Raw genomic sequence first — 17,125 nt, 5'->3', positions numbered from 1 at the left:
TTTGGGGGCAAGTCGGACGCACAAAAAATGCAGCAGGATGCATTTTGTGCGCCCGAGCGCACACTGCAAAAAAAGCATGCGCATACAAACGCGTACGTGCGCATATGTATGCGCACTCATGTTAAAGTATAGGGGGAAAAAACGCATGCTTTTTTTGCGCTAAAAAGCAGCGCAAAAAAACGCAAGTGTGAAACCAGCCTAAAATGAGAAGAAGTGCATATGAGAAAGCTAGAGATCTCATGTGCTATATTTTGGGCTTAGCAGACATGTTATACCTTTACATGTTTAAGTGGCATATGTGCAATTTGTCCTTTATATGAGCCATATGTGTGGGTGGGCTTTTTACAGTATACTTCTATGTGTGCAGCTTGTTTTTGTATATATATTGTGGTAGTTCAACTCACGTGGTGGAAAACGGAGGTAGAAAAATAGGAACACCGTCTCTTTAAATCTTCGAATGGTTTATTGTTATGAAGCATTAACCCATCAAGAAGGGAAAATAAAAGCAGCCTTTCTGGCTAAAACAGAAAACAAGAAAAAAAACAAAGCACTGCAACACAGTCCATATGTATGAGGGTAGCACCCCGCTCTGGAGCAACACAGGTTCAGACTCTTCAGGACACAAAACCACTGGAGAATCCAATTTCCAGTCTAGCTGAACCCAGACTGCCTCTGGAGCCCAGTAATTTTAACCCCAGACTATGCGACTTTGTCACTATATATATATATATATAATGTGAGGTAGCGCTGTCATTTAAGTAGGGGATCACTCGCTTGGCAGCCACAAAATCAGTTCCGGCACAGGTTTTTCATAAACTCAGAATGGTCCATGCGGTTTATTAAACATCATAAACCGTGACCAGCATTATAAACGGCATAGCGTCCATGACAGAGTTTCACTCTGTTAGCAATGTCCAATACACAGGCTTTTCAGCCTCACAGTTATATCTCACCCCGTCAGGGTTCTCTCATGGCTGCTTCTCCATACTGCAGACATTCATTCCCTCCAGGGAACTCTCAGGCACTTGCAGCCATTAAACACAGCATCTACAGGTGCTGTCAGGCAGGAAGCCCCATCTCAGCGGGACCTTCCACACTGGACCAACCAGGTCCCAGCATTCACCCCATGTGACCTACCCTGGCCACATTATATGGTCCATAGCCACGCCCACTGGATCACATGACTATGACCTCATCACAGGTCCTTCACACACATATACACTTTACAATAGCGTTATTAAACACACCCCCTGGGTGGGTTTGTAGGTAACTAGTCCCTGACACATTGAACCAGCACCTCAGCAGTATCGCTGCTGATTAACCCACACATAAATCTCCATCTCAAGGCCACCCACCTTGAGATACATAAAGGTCATTCAGTATCTTGCCATTCATCCACTCTCTTGGGACATCCATACAGTGCCCCCTAGTGGACACTGTGGTCAGTACACCACTATATATATATATATATATATATATATATATATATATATATGACGGGTATATGGGCACGGGACTATGGGATGGAGGATATGTGTGATGGATATATGGGCATGGGACTATGGGATGGAGGATGTGATGGGTATATGGGCACTCGACTATGGGATGGTGAATATGTATGATGGGTATATGGGCATGGGACTATGGGATGGAGGATGTGTGATGGGTATATGGGCACGGGACTATGGGATGGAGGATGTGTGATGGGTATATGGGCACAGGCCTAAGGCATGGAGGATATGTATGATGGGTATATGGGCACAGGCCTATGGGATGGTGGATATGTATGATGGGTATATGGGCACGGGACTATGGGATGGAGGATAATTATAATTTGTTATAACTAACCACAGTTAGTTACTATGCCTGGGCAGCGCTGGGCTCTTCAGCTAGTATATACTGTATATGTATATATATACAGTGGGGCAAAAAAGTATTTAGTCAGTCAGCAATAGTGCAAGTTCCACCACTTAAAAAGATGAGAGGCGTCTGTAATTTACATCATAGGTAGACCTCAACTATGGGAGACAAACTGAGAAAAAAAAATCCAGAAAATCACATTGTCTGTTTTTTTTTCATTTTATTTGCATATTATGGTGGAAAATAAGTATTTGGTCAGAAACAAGCAATCAAGATTTCTGGCTCTCACAGACCTGTAACTTCTTCTTTAAGAGTCTCCTCTTTCCTCCACTCATTACCTGTAGTAATGGCACCTGTTTAAACTTGTTATCAGTATAAAAAGACACCTGTGCACACCCTCAAACAGTCTGACTCCAAACTCCACTATGGTGAAGACCAAAGAGCTCTCAAAGGACACCAGAAACAAAATTGTAGCCCTGCACCAGGCTGGGAAGACTGAATCTGCAATAGCCAACCAGCTTGGAGTGAAGAAATCAACTGTGGGAGCAATAATTAGAAAATGGAAGACATACAAGACCACTGATAATCTCCCTCGATCTGGTGCTCCATGCAAAATCCCACCCCGTGGGGTCAGAATGATCACAAGAACGGTGAGCAAAAATCCCAGAACCACGCGGTGGGACCTAGTGAATGAACTGCAGAGAGCTGGGACCAATGTAACAAGGCCTACCATAAGTAACACACTACGCCACCATGGACTCAGATCCTGCAGTGCCAGACGTATCCCACTGCTTAAGCCTGTACATGTCCGGGCCCGTCTGAAGTTTGCTAGAGAGCATTTGGATGATCCAGAGGAGTTTTGGGAGAATGTCCTATGGTCTGATGAAACCAAACTGGAACTGTTTGGGAGAAACACAACTTGTCGTGTTTGGAGGAAAAAGAATACTGAGTTGCATCCATCAAACACCATACCTACTGTAAAGCGTGGTGGTGGAAACATCATGCTTTGGGGCTGTTTCTCTGCAAAGGGGCCAGGACGACTGATCCGGGTACATGAAAGAATGAATGGGGCCATGTATCGTGAGATTTTGAGTGCAAACCTCCTTCCATCAGCAAGGGCATTGATGATGAAACGTGGCTGGGTCTTTCAACATGACAATGATCCAAAGCACACCGCCAGGGCAACGAAGGAGTGGCTTCGTAAGAAGCATTTCAAGGTCCTGGAGTGGCCTAGCCAGTCTCCAGATCTCAACCCTATAGAAAACCTTTGGAGGGAGTTGAAAGTCCGTGTTGCCAAGCGAGAAGCCAAAAACATCACTGCTCTAGAGGAGATCTGCATGGAGGAATGGGCCAACATATCAACAACAGTGTGTGGCAACCTTGTGAAGACTTACAGAAAACGTTTGACCTCTGTCATTGCCAACAAAGGATATATCACAAAGTATTGAGATGAAATTTTGTTTCTGACCAAATACTTATTTTCCACCATAATATGCAAATAAAATGAAAAAAAAACAGACAATGTGATTTTCTGGATTTTTTTTTCTCAGTTTGTCTCCCATAGTTGAGGTCTACCTATGATGTAAATTACAGACGCCTCTCATCTTTTTAAGTGGTGGAACTTGCACTATTGCTGACTGACTAAATACTTTTTTGCCCCACTGTGTGTATATATATATATATATATATATATATATATATATATATACTGTGTGTGTGTGTGTATATATATATATATATATATATATATATATACTGTATATATATATATATATATATATATATATATATATATATGTATTTGTTTTTCTTCTACTTGCTTTCCCGTTGACAGCACATTTTTTTTACACAGTGGACCTTTTGTCATCCATGTTCAGCCCTGAATATAATTATATGGGTTCACATAATTCACCCCATCACATTCCACTGTGTAATGGGCTGAGCTGCCCTTGGGCTTCCATCTGTGACAGTCACTGTCCACTACGTCTGCGTAAAGCTCTATTAGGAAGCCGGACACCATGATTGTTCCCCTTGATGAAGTGGGCAGGCTAGAATATTTGTAAGGAGGTGTTATAGGCTCCTCTAGGGCTGGATAAAATGCGGCTAGAAATTACTGCAAATGTAGTCAGCGATCACCAGAAACGGTTGAATGGAAAGTGCAGCGTGGCACTATAGGGTCTTGTGCCTGGGGAGCGGAGAATGGCACATAAAGGCTCAAAAAGGGTATTTGGAGGACTTTACAGTGACAGAAGTAAGGCAATAATACAGCTTTTTATTAAAGGGAAAGGCAGTAGAACCCTCTTTTTTAATTTCCAGGTTGTATCTAGTCTATGGAAATTAACCCAAAGAAAAAAGTCCGACCGTAAGGTCAAAGAGTAATAGGACAATTAAAAAGCTATTACGGATAATTGTGGTAAATAGTACTACAAACACATGAGAAGCCTGCAGAAATAATAACACGTAATATATAAAATAGACATCAAATAGAACATATGACACGTCTATTCATTTAGAGACCACATCACAAGGAAAAGAATAATAAACAGTTGCATACCAATATAGCAAAAAATATAGCAAAAAAAAAAAAAACATGGATAAAAGGGAGCCTCAGAGTGCACCTGCCTAATAAATCGTCAAAATATTGTACACTGCAGCTACTAGATGACTGAGAAAAAGGGTGAAGTAACAAAATGTGTCAACGAAGTGCAACGATATAAATAAAAATGATAAAATATATTGAAACATTATATGTAAAAATCATCACCATAAAAAATTGGAATGACAACCTCAAAAAAGTGCAACATTGTAAAGTGCAAGGTGCTGAATGAAATTGTAAAAAATAAAAAATATATATGCAATTAGCTGATGCTAAAGTTTGATCACATGGACAGCATAAAAATAAGTGGAGCATGTAAAGTTACAGTGAGACATATAAGTCAGGTGCATATAGGGATGTCTATGATACAGTGCCTTGCAAAAGTATTCAGCCCCCTGGAAGTTTTCAACCTTTTCCCACATATCATGCTTCAAACATAAAGATACCAAATGTAAATTTTTGGTGAAGAATCAGCAACAAGTGGGACACAATTGTGAAGTTGAATTAAATTTATTGGTTATTTTACATTTTTGTGGAAATTCAAAAACTGAAAAGTTGGGGCAATATTATTTGGCCCCTTTACTTTCAGTGCCGCAAACTCACTCCAGAAGTTCATTGTGGATCTCTGAATGATCCAATGTTGTCCTAAATGACTAATGATGATAAATATAATCCACCTGTCTGTAATCAAGTCTCCGTATAAATGCACCTGCTCTGTGATAGTCTCAGGGTTCTGTTTGATGCACAGAGAGCATCATGAAGACCAAGGAACACAACAGGCAGGTCCGTGATACTGTTGTGGAGAAGTTTAAAGTCGGATTTGGATACAAAATGATTTTCAAAACTTTAAACATCCCAAGGAGCCATGTGCAAGCGATCATATTAAATTGGAAGGAGTATTATACCACTGCAAATCTACCATGACCCGGCCGTCCCTCTAAACTTCCATCTCAAACAAGGAGAAGACTGATCAGAGATGCAGCCAAGAGGCCCATGATCACTTTGGATGAACTGTAGAGATCTACAGCTGAGGTGGGACAGTCTGTCCATAGGACAACAATCAGTCGTACCCTGCACAAATCTGGCCTTTATGGAAGACTAGCAAGAAGAGAGCCATTTCTCAAAGATATCCATAAAAAGTGTTTAAAGTTTGCAACAAGCCACCTGGGAGACACACCAAACACGTGGAAGAAGGTGCTCTGGTCAGAGGAAACCAAAATTGAACTTTTTGGCAACAACGCCAATCGATATGTTTGGCGTAAAGGCAACACAGCTCATCACCCTGAACACACCATCCCCACTGTCAAACATGGTGGTGGCAGCATCATGGTTTGGGCCTGCTTTTCTTCAGCAGGGACAGGGAAGAAGGTTAAAATTGATGGGAAGATGGATGAAGCCAAATACAGGACCTTTCTTGAAGAAAACCTGTTGGAGCCTGCAAAAGACCTGAGACTGGGACGGAGATTTGTCTTCCAACAAGACAATGATCCCAAACATAAAGCAAAATCTACAATGGAATGGTTCACAAATAAACGTATCAAGGTGTTAGAATGGCCAAGTCAAAGTCCAGACCTGAATCCAATCGAGAATCTGTGGAAAGAGCTGAAAACTGCTGTTCACAAGCGATCTCCATCAAACCTCACTGAGCTTGAGCTGTTTGCCAAGGAAGAATGGGCAAGAATTTCAGGTTCCTGATGTGCAAAACTGATAGAGACATACCCCAAGCGACTTGCAGCTGTAATCGCAGCAAAAGATGGCGCAACAAAGAATTAAGTTAAAGGGGCCGAATAATATTGCACGCCCCACTTTTCAGGTTTTGAATTTACCCCAAAATTTAAAATAAGCAATAAATTAATTCAACTTCACAATTGTGTCCCACTTGTTGTTGATTCTTCACAAAAAAATTACATTTGGTATCTTTATGTTTGAAGCATGATATGTGGGAAAAGGTTGAAAACTTCCAGGGGGCTGAATACTTTTGCATGTCACTGTATAGGCAGGGTCCTGCAATCTATAAAAGTCAATTACCTGGATATCGGTGGTCAAATAGTGCGGCAGGCGCCCCGACGCACGTTACGGAATTATTCCTGACACACTTTCTTTTGGCACTGGTGGTAAACATCTCTTGTTGTGTACAGTACGTGTGTTTAATATTTATCTAGTCTATGGGCAACTTTTAGAGCTCAGCTGTTACATTTCCTAACTATCTGCAGAGTCCAGATAACCCATAATCAGATATGCACATTTTTAATGCTCACTTATCACACAAGACAAACAGAGGCAAGTTTTTTCCTCTGAAATAGATCCCAAGGCTGTTAACGATCTTCAGCCTCAAGCAGCGACTTAGATCATATGACTCATCCTATGGAGATGTCTTTATGTAATTCTCCCATCCCTCCTTTAACATTTAATTTAGGATATCACATGCATAACAGTCAATCAAAGTCATCAGTTGTTTGTCAGCTCACTTCAAAATTCTCCATCTGGCAAGGACATAACACCATAACTGGACAATATCTTCAGGTTCCTCATCCGAAATGCAAGAAACAGTCCAATCCTATCTTACAGTACCTGTATTATTGCACCCATTATGACCAAGGAATCATGAATGCATCATGAGAATGCAGCTCATGTCTGTGTCCGGGTCTCTATTCAGAGACTTTGTGGTAGGGGGCCAGATTGGGGGGTGGTCCACTGCTTACCCTGTCCGGATGACACAGACACCAGGCGATGCAAGGAAGAGGCGGAGACAGAATTCAGTTGTAACAGTTCCGGATTTATTCGTCGTCCTCCTGACGACCACAACCACGCACCGCAGCCTCTTTACAGTTCTCTGTCTCCAGGCCCAGGTACCTGAACCTTTGCTCCAGTCGAAGTAACGTCCCTCGCGGATCTTTCGCTGCGGCTGTCCTAGACCAATTTACCACCAGCGCTTCACCTGCCCGAGGTCGTCGTCCAATCAGTACCCCGGGGCCTCGTCTGTCCTGCGGTCCGTCGGGTCAGGGCCACCCCTCTGACTGTCTCTTTGCTGTCCATCCCCTTGTCGAGCTCTTCTCTCTTCAACATCTTCTACCGAACTCCCGGGACTAGCCTGCCTGGAACCCTATCCTGTTCTATTTATCCCCTCTCTCACCAGGAATTCCCCTCCTGGGTTCCTATCTCCCCACCCCCCATGACTAAGCATTTCTCAAGCCATAAGCTGTTGAGTCCTGAACTACTCCCCCATGCCATCTTGTGGTCATTTCTCGGCACTGCACTCTCCTATCTACCTTTCCTAGCTGTCACCCTTCTATCCTGTCAATCTCCGTCTCTTGTGCACAAACCGTCCCCTCCTTCTACCAGTCACGTCTCTCCGTCAAGTCACCTTCCCCACACTCCCCCTCCCTTTGTCCATTGTCATCCCGACAATCGTACTCCCTACCTATGTCGTTTTGAAGCTTGTCCACAGTTTGTTGTCAGACCGGTCGTTGGGCCAAACCCGCTGCCCAAGGGGCCGAACTAAACCGGGAGCACCATGCTCCGAGCATCCTACTGTAACTCACCAGCGCACACGCCACGTGACAACTTCTTTCAGGTTGGTGAGGTCCACCCGGACTACTCTACGGCGTGTACCTCCCACTGCTCTCCCTTTCTACTACCTTCAGCTGTCTGGAACGCCAGGACCGAGGCCTGTTGCCTACCAGGTCATCACTGGTGCCCGCCTGTCCTTTTGGGGGTGTCCGTGGTGTCGGGGACCTGATTGATGGACCACTGTCTGGTTCAATGTTCTTCGTCTCTTCATCCTTTACTTAAAAAGAGTCATGGTCGGCGTCTTCGTCACATCTACCTTGTACCTGGAACCTGTTACACACATTTTTTTTTTTAACACACTATTCACTACATCAACTCTTAACATACTGTTATCTCTACCTTAGCAACAATATGGGTTACCCAACAGGGGTAACCTCTTCTCCTTGTTTGTTTTTTCATTTCTTTTTCATTTTTTTTTCTTTTCTTTCAACATAACATTTTAAAACAGAGCATAAATACTCCCCCTCCCTTTAACATGAGTACGTCCTCTCCCACATCCCCGCTATGCCAGGAGCAAACAATCAACAATAAAACATGTCCCTTATCTTGGACGTCGAACTGTCCTCTTGGGGCCTGCACAACGGTGCAGCGAAATCCCGACAGTCCGGGCCATCTCCTAACGGCTGATGTTGCGCCAGTCCAGCAGGGGAACCCCACAGCCATGAGGTTCCCGGGATGTCTCGACTGTTCCTGAGCCTCAAGTGTTCTTTTTTGCAAAGGGCTCAGGGGTCATTCTTGAGAGATGAGTCAAAAGGGGTAGAAGGGGCCGAAGGTGGTTCCACGGCGCGCGTTCCACGCCATTTCTCTACTTGGGGACCAGCAGTCCACCACCGGTGGTGGCGTGGACGTGCTCATCTCTGTTGATGTGGTGGCTTCGCTCCATCCGGCCCCCAGCTCCTGCAGCTCCAACCGCAGGTGAGCGACCGGGGTCGTTGACCGATGAGAAGCGGAGCGGCAAAGCTGGGGCCTGCTAGTGTGGATGGCAGATGGCTCCGCAGAGGCGGCGGAGCCCGATGATCCAGCCGATGTCGCCATCCGGAGGGGGGCTGAAGCAGCTGCGGACCTTGATAGGCAGGCCGCAGCTGCGGTATGGAGTGTGGCAGAGGCGGCCCCGGGTCTGGTGAGCAGGCCGCAGCTGGAACCATGAGCGAGGCCGAGTGCCACCGGGTAGGCCATGGCTGGCGCTGCAATCGATCCAGAGGCGGCCACGGAGCAGGCCGCAATCGGAGTCGCAGACTGGGCTGGAGTGGCAGCCGGCACTAGTGAGGAGGCCGCAGGGGAGGCATCTTGTAATCCACAGGTATTTGTAATCCACAGGTGAACAGTCCAAGTCCTGTTGGGTTCTTGAGACACAGGCCTGCCGCAGAAGATGTATTAGCAGCGGCGATCCTGCCGACTATGCCAAATGCGGTAGGGGGCCAGATTGGGGGGTGGTCCACTGCTTACCCTGTCTGGATGACACAGACACCAGGTGATGCAAGGACGAGGCGGAGACAGATTTCAGTTGTATCAGTTCCGGATTTATTCGTCGTCCTCCTGACGACCACAACCACGCACAGCAGCCTCTTTACAGTTCTCTGTCTCCAGGCCCGGGTACCTGCACCTTTGCTCCAGTTGAAGTAACATCCCTCGCGGATCTTTCGCTGGGGCTGTCCTAGACCAATCTACTGCCAGCGCTTCACCTGCCCGATGTCGTCGTCCAATCAGTACCCCCGGGGCCTCATCTGTCCTGTGGTCCATCGGGTCAGGGCCACCCCCCCCTGAACTGTCTCTTTGCTGTCCGTCCCCTGGTCGAGGTCTTCTCTCTTCAACGTCTTCTACCAAACTCCTCCTGGGACTAGCCTGCCTGGAACCCTATCCTGTTCTATTTATCCCATCTCTCACCAGGAATTCCCCTCCTGGGTTCCTATCTCCCCGCCCCCCATGACTAAGCTTTTCTCAAGCCATAAGCTGTTGTTGAGTCCTGAACTACTCCCCCCTGCCATCTTGTGGTCATTTCTCGGTACTGCGCTCTCCTATCTACCTTTCCTAGCTGTCACCCTTCTATCCTGTCAATCTCCGTATCTTGTGCACAAACCGTCCCCTCCTTCTACCAGTCACATCTGTCCGTCAATTCACCTTCCCCACAACTTCATCACAGCTTCATGTTGAGCAGCTAACACTGCATTCGGAGATATTACTGTATTTCCTTCAAAACCTTGGCAGATGCCATAGGAATTGTGTAGGAAAGTATGGAAGGAGATCAAGCAACTGCAAAAAATGGGTAAGAGAAAACATCACATTTATTAGAACATTAAAACCAAGGGAATGCTAAAAGCATAATGAAAGAGAAAAAAGAGAGACTCCGGTCATACACGCTTTGATAGGAAAGCTCTTAGGCTTTTCTTAGCATTACTTTTACTTTCTCTTTGCTCTACACTTTATGTCTTTGATTTTGGTAGACAACCTTTTTAGACATTTGTGCCTTTTTTTCCCCGGTCTGGATACATTGTTTCTCCAGCTTTTATTACAGGGTATTTCTTTATAGCACATATGCACCTTCACTTTCTGAGCAAAATAATTCACTATTTATATGCCTATTGGTTTGCCTGAACTTATCCTTGGTTACACAATTTTTGGCTTACCTTTGTCACATCCCTATTAATTTAATATTTATGGTTTTATATATGACAATACTTTGCTCTGTTTTATAAAGTTTTGTATTTTTTATTACTTGTTTTTTCTTGGTGTCTTTCTATTATATGATTTCATTGATTTGGGCACTGTATTTACTTTACCCAATGTGCACCTTGTATTGATCTTCTTGAGCTGTTTTCCTCTTGGTTGCTTGTCTTGTTATAGGTTACTAAGGTATTCCCAACCTAAAGCTGGGCGACACCTTCTATTTAAGGCTTCTCCTCCAATATGGAGGTGCGTGAACTACGTTGTTAGTTTGCCTTGCATGCTTGCTAGTTGTTAGGTTCCCCAGGTCCGCCTGTCTACCCTGTACCCATCTGCTCTTACCTGTTGTGCCCGTCTGCTCATACCTGTCTGTGCTTTTCTGTCATCAGCCAGTCCAGATCGCACCTGCAAGTGCCCATCTGTCCAACACCTGGTCCAGCCTGCACCTGCCAGTGCTTTTCTGTTCCAGAGTACCTACAGTGCCCACCTGCATTTTTCATCCCTTGTTTGGGTCATAGCAGCTTACCCACTGTAGGGTATCAGCCACTACCTTCTGTAGGTCAGCCATGGAGCAGTACCTGATGCCACCTCTTTGTACCTCCTTGGGTTGCAGTTTTCACCTGCTGCCACTTGTCTGAGTAAGGTTTTGGTAGGCCACCTAGTTACGCCCCTTTCAGGCTTTCAGAGGGATACGGAACAGTGATTTCACCACCGTGCACGTTACAGACTCCATCTCCTGGGTTTGCTGTAGTGGAAGAGGTGTCAGTCCCCTCTATACTAATTCTACTTTATTGCAATTGATGCCACTTTGTTGGTGTCTGCCACTAATTTTTGTAAACGTGTAGACTCCTGGTTGGGTCTCATTCATGCTTGTTGCCTGTAGCAGTAGACCTTCAAGACAGTCAGGCATTCACTTCCTTGGCTCCATGTCACTATCCTTAGATTTTTCTGATAATAGTAGTCTACGAAATTTATGATATTTATGCCACCTGAGTGTGGCTGAGAATGAAAGCAAGTTGAGCTGTTGCACGTGGTATCAGGGCTCCCAGCACAGGAGGCCTACACCGAACCCTCACCCACCTCATCTTACTGTGACATTCAATTGAAAGGTGTAAATGCTGTCCCAGACCCTGTTACCTCATGCCTGGCTGATTGCTGCAGTGCCATGCTACAATTAGTATTGTGGATGAATTGAGGCCATTTTTCTGATGTCTGCCCCTAATTTGATGTTTTGGCAGCATTTGGGGACGTTATAAAGTGTTGTGCATGCGTTTATTTTTGCCTCCCATTGAGCTGAATAGCGTTCTGCTATGTGTGGCAAATATTTCATGAATTAATCGGTGAATATTTCAAATTCGGCGATCGTAATCCGAACTGAGCATTGAAATATTCGCTCATCTCTAACTGTGACCTAGGACACATGACAATATCTGCAGATCAGAGCACCCACATTGGAGGCCAACTCTATTTCCACAGCCAGCTTTGATACAGTCATACAGCCCCTTGAAAATATGCTTTTCTGTCTGCTGTAGAAGCACATGGCATAATTGCCATGTAATATGACATGTTGTGGGTTGATAATAGGGTTTCCATGTTGTTAAGACTCCTATTATGTATGTATAAAATGGCAAGTTGTGCAATTTTCGGGACATCTAAAGTTGCTGCCACCCTGTGGTGCAGGCATAAATCTTAGAGGACTCGTGTAGATGGTGCAGGCTTCCTGTGACAACTTTATTTTTACAACAGTTTTTTTATTCCACGTCCACAACCTTTTTTTATTGCTTTCTCCTAAACTGCACCCAAAGAAACCCTCCCCCTAAGTTTTCCGTTGCTTTGGACACCTTAACCCCTTAGTGACGGAGCCATTTTTTAAAATTCTGACCAATGTCACTTGATGTGGTGGTAACTCTAGAATGCTTCAACAAATCCCATTGATTTTGAGATTGTTCTTTTGTGGCACATTATAATTTATGATAATGGTAAATTAAGGTCGATATGTTTTGTGTTTATTTATAAAAAATATCAGAAACATGACAAAAATGTAAAAAAAAAATTCAAACTTTGAATTATTATCTCTTTAACCCCTTTACTCCCAAGGGCGGTTTGCACGTTAATGACCGGGCCAATTTTTACAATTCTGACCACTGTCCATTTCTGAGGTAATAACTCTGGAACGCTTCTATGGATCCTGGTGATTCTGACAGTTTTCTCGAGACATATTGTACTTCATGTTAGCGGTAAAATTTCATTCATATAACTTGCGTTTATTTATGAAAAAAACAGAAATTTGACAAAAATTTAGAAAATTTCGCAATTTTCCAACTTTGAATTTTTATGCCCTTAAATCACAGAGAAATTACACACAAAAAAACCTAATAAGTAACATTTCCCACATATTTACTTTACATCAGCACAATTTTGGAATCAACAAGGTCCAATTTTTTTATTTTACCAAGGGTAACAGTAGAAATTGGACCTCAAATGTTGTTGTGCAATTTGTCCTGAGTAGGCTTATACCCTATATGTGGGGGTAAACCACTGTTTGGGCACATGGCAGAGCTTGGAAGGGAAGGAGCACCGTTTGACTTTTTCAACGCAGAATTGGCTGGAATTGAGATCAGACGCCATTTTGTGTTTGGAGAGCACCTGATGTGCCCAAACAGTGGAAACCCCCCAATTCTAACTCCAACCCTAACCCCAACACACCCCTAACCCTAATCCCAACCCTAACCCTAACCCTAACCCTAATGGGAAAATGGAAATAAATACATTTTTTTAATTTTATTATTTTTCCCTAACTAAGTGGGTGATGAAGGGGGGGTTTGATTTACTATTTATAGTGGGTTTTTATGTTTGGCAGCTGTCACACAGTAAAAGATGCTTTTTATTGTAGCTTTTGCATCACCACATTTTGAAAGCTATAATTTTTCTGTATTTTGACCCACAGAGTCATGTGAGGTCTTATTTTTTGCAGGACAAGTTGACGTTTTTATTGGTACCATTTTCAGGCACGTGACATTTTTTGATCGCTTTTTAGTCTGATTTTTGGGATGCAGAATGAACAAAAACCATCATTTTATGAATTTCTTTTGGGGGGGGCGTTTACACCGTTCCACATGTGGTAAACTTGAAAAAGTGGTTTTATTCTTCGGATTAGTACGATTACAGCGATACCTCATTTATATCTTTTTTTATGTTTTGGCGCTTTTATACAATAAAAACAATTTTATAGAAAAAAATAATTATTTTTGCATCGCTTTACTCTGCGATCTATAACTTTTTTATTTTTTCACTGATGATGCTGTATGGCAGCTCGCTTTTTGCGGGGCAAGATGACGTTTTCAGAAGTACCATGGTTATGTATATTGGTCTTTTTGATCGCGCGTTATTGCACTTTTTGTTCGGTGGTATGATGATAAAGCATTGTTTCTTGCTTTTTTTTAAAGAGTTCACTAAAGGGGTTAACTAGTGGGACAGTTTTATAGCGTGGGTCGTTATGGATGCGGCTATACTTAATACTGTATGTGTACTTTTATTTTTTTTATTATCTACAAAAAAAAGGATTTATTTGGGAATTTTTTTTTTAATTTATTAGGAATTTTTAAATAATTATTTTTACACTTGATTTTTTTTTTAACTTTATTTTATTGTCCCAGGGGGGACATCACTGTAAAGTTTCAGATCGCTGACCTGACACTTTTCAGTGCACTGTGTCAGATCAGTGATCTGATAGGCACTGAGGAGGCTTTCTCAGCAAGACCCCGAAGGCCCCCACGGCCATATTGGATCGCGCTGTTCCAAGGGTCTCAGGGAAGCACAAAGGGAGCCGCCTACCTGCCCGATGCTTCTCTGTGCCCTCAGTACACTGTGATCATATTTGAGGTTAATGTGCCGGGGGCAGTCCGTGACCGCCCCTGGCATATAGTGCCGGGTGTCAGCTGTGATAATCAGCTGACACCCGGCCACAATCAGTGGCTCTTCCCCCATGAGTGCCACTGATCGCACTGGCGTACTATCCCGTCCACGGTCATACTGGCATGGGTACCGTGGATGGGATAGTACGTCAGATGTCAGAAAGGGGCTAATCCAGATAGTCATACCACACAAAAACATTAATAAATAAAATTTCCCATATGTCTGCCTTACATCAGCACCATTTTTAAAACACTAATTTATTTTTTTTAGCCTTTTAGGAGGTTTAAAGTCGTAGCAGCAATTTTTCATTTTTTAAGGAAATTTACAAAATTAATTTTTTTGAGTGACCTATCCAGGTTTGAAGTGACTTTGGGGGTCCTATATATTGTAAAAGCCCAAACGTGATACCATTTTAAAAACCGCACCCCCTGACATATTGAAAACTTCTGTCAGATAGTTTATTAACCCTTCAGGTGATTTCTAGGAATTAATGCAAACTGGTATAGCAGGAATGAAAAAGTGTTTTTTACCACCTAAATGTCGTTAACTTCTGAACTGACCACTATAGCCGGGAGACTCTAAGGCCATTATTTGGCCATGAACTGCTATGGCAAACATCAGGACCACACAATCATGATCTCGGTGTGTCAATTAGATTAAAGCGGAAGCCCCCCCACAATCTATTAACCATTTATTTGAAGTAGTCACTTTTGACAGCAGCAACTAAGGGGTTAAACAGATATGGATGGTGTCAGCACTGATCATTTGTGATGCAGCAAGTTGTCAGTTATAGTGTACAGCCGACAGCTGCTGCATTGTCACCTGTATGGGGATGATATTCTCTTATATCTTGGGTCAGTAAAAAGACATATTGGCTGTCATTAAGGGGTTAATAAACATAATACATTGGGTGCCTGTAAAAATATTGAATGGCCATCTGTACTTCCATTAGTGGAGAGTTTGTTCTTACTCCTCATCAGTACAAAGTAGGATTCTGGTTGACAGTATGAAGTGTTGCATGTGAAAACTCGATGAGAATAAATTCTTGTCTTAAAGCCTGTAAGTTTAATTGTGTCTTCTTGATACTTGTCTCCCATTTAAGACTCCTTGATCTTCAGATATGGTTGGCTTAACAGTCTCTCCTGAGATCTCATTGGTGGATGAACCAGTGAATATCCAAGCTTGGGGCCTTCCTCCCAACCAGGTAATCACTCTAGGAGCATGGCTGAAGGATGAGAGAGGGCAAATATTTCAATCCAGGGCTTTCTACAAGACAGACATGGAAGGGAAGGTGGATTTGAAGAAAACTCCGGCCACTGGTGGAGACTTTCAAGGAGTCTGTCCTATGGGCTTATTCTGGGCTCTTTATCCAAAAATTCCATTAAAAAAGCTGAATAAACGTGATGTTGTGGGAAGTCCTTTCTTGGTTCATATCGTGCTATATTCCTCATTTGAGTTCAAAGTTCATGAAGATATACCTGCTGCCTCCAAGGTCATTGAAAGATGGTACGCCGCTCCCGGAGTCCAGAGAATATTAATAAGAGAAGGACGGATACGAGGAGCACTTTTTCTGCCACCTGGTAGGTAATAATGTGCAAATACCCATACCAGTCATTATATAAATAATAATGTACTAGTAACCAGTGAACAATATAACATGCGCTATATAGGACTTATTTAAGAAGGATGGATCGCTGAATTGCCAGCGCGAGACACTAATTTGTCCGGGGCTGACCTGATTGATTACGTTTAAGTGAAGACAGCTGGCTCCTGTTGGCCAGGAAAAAAATGCGAGGCAGCCCTACACCAGATCTTGAGATTGCTTAGGGATACAGACACTCCTGTTGAACATAAACTGATGGCATAGCCTCTTGATATGTAGATACTTTAAGACATGGGAAAGATCATTTAAATGAATGCTGATGCTGCTGTGATCACAGGACTTTTCTAGCTAAGACGTTCCACAGAGACAAGAGTGCCCATCTCCAACGTCTTCACCCCCTGTTTAAATGATCATAAGCTTCTCACATCTTTACCTCCATGCATGACCTCCTGCTCTGCAGAACCTGACCAGACTTTCACTGCCCATATAGGAAAAATGCTGGTCTGACAAAGTCTATCAAGCTTTAAGGCCCCGTTACACACAACGATGTCCCAGCGATCCCACCAACGATCTGACATGGATGGGATTGCTGGGACATAGTTAGGCTGATCGCTGGTGACCTGTCACATAGACAGACTCACCAGCGATCAGATCAGGACCAGCTAGCAAGCTGGTATCCAACGTAAACATCAGGTTTCTTAGAAACCGATGTTTACCCAAGATACCAGCGTGCACGGCAGGGCGGGAGGTGGAGGCAGAGCGGTGCACAGACAGACCGGAGTAGCTGATAGCAGAGCGGACAAACCCCTGCACGCTGGTATCCAGGGTAAACCTCGGGTATCCAAGAGCCGTGCGACTCTTAGAAACCCGATGTTTACCCTAGATACGAGCGTGCAGAGTCGCTGATCATTGGCTCTCGC

The 17,125-nt window shown here is 43.7% G+C and overlaps 1 protein-coding gene across 1 annotated transcript in view; it reads left to right on the top strand.

Moving 5' to 3' along the window:
• Nucleotides 1-17,125, top strand: part of LOC141097550 (acyl-coenzyme A amino acid N-acyltransferase 1-like) — a 100,886-nt gene that overhangs the window by 19,685 nt on the left and 64,076 nt on the right. Inside the window, exon 2 of the mRNA XM_073584774.1 lies at nucleotides 15,705-16,182. Within this exon, the coding sequence (XP_073440875.1) occupies nucleotides 15,723-16,182 (460 nt within the window). The 5' untranslated portion in view covers nucleotides 15,705-15,722. The remainder of the gene's footprint in view (nucleotides 1-15,704; nucleotides 16,183-17,125) is intronic.

This window comes from Dendrobates tinctorius, unplaced genomic scaffold (genome assembly GCF_039654945.1).
Source record: "Dendrobates tinctorius isolate UK_male_01 unplaced genomic scaffold, ASM3965494v1 ptg000085l, whole genome shotgun sequence".
Lineage (NCBI taxonomy): Eukaryota > Metazoa > Chordata > Amphibia > Anura > Dendrobatidae > Dendrobates > Dendrobates tinctorius.
This window is presented reverse-complemented; position numbering and strand designations above follow the sequence as displayed.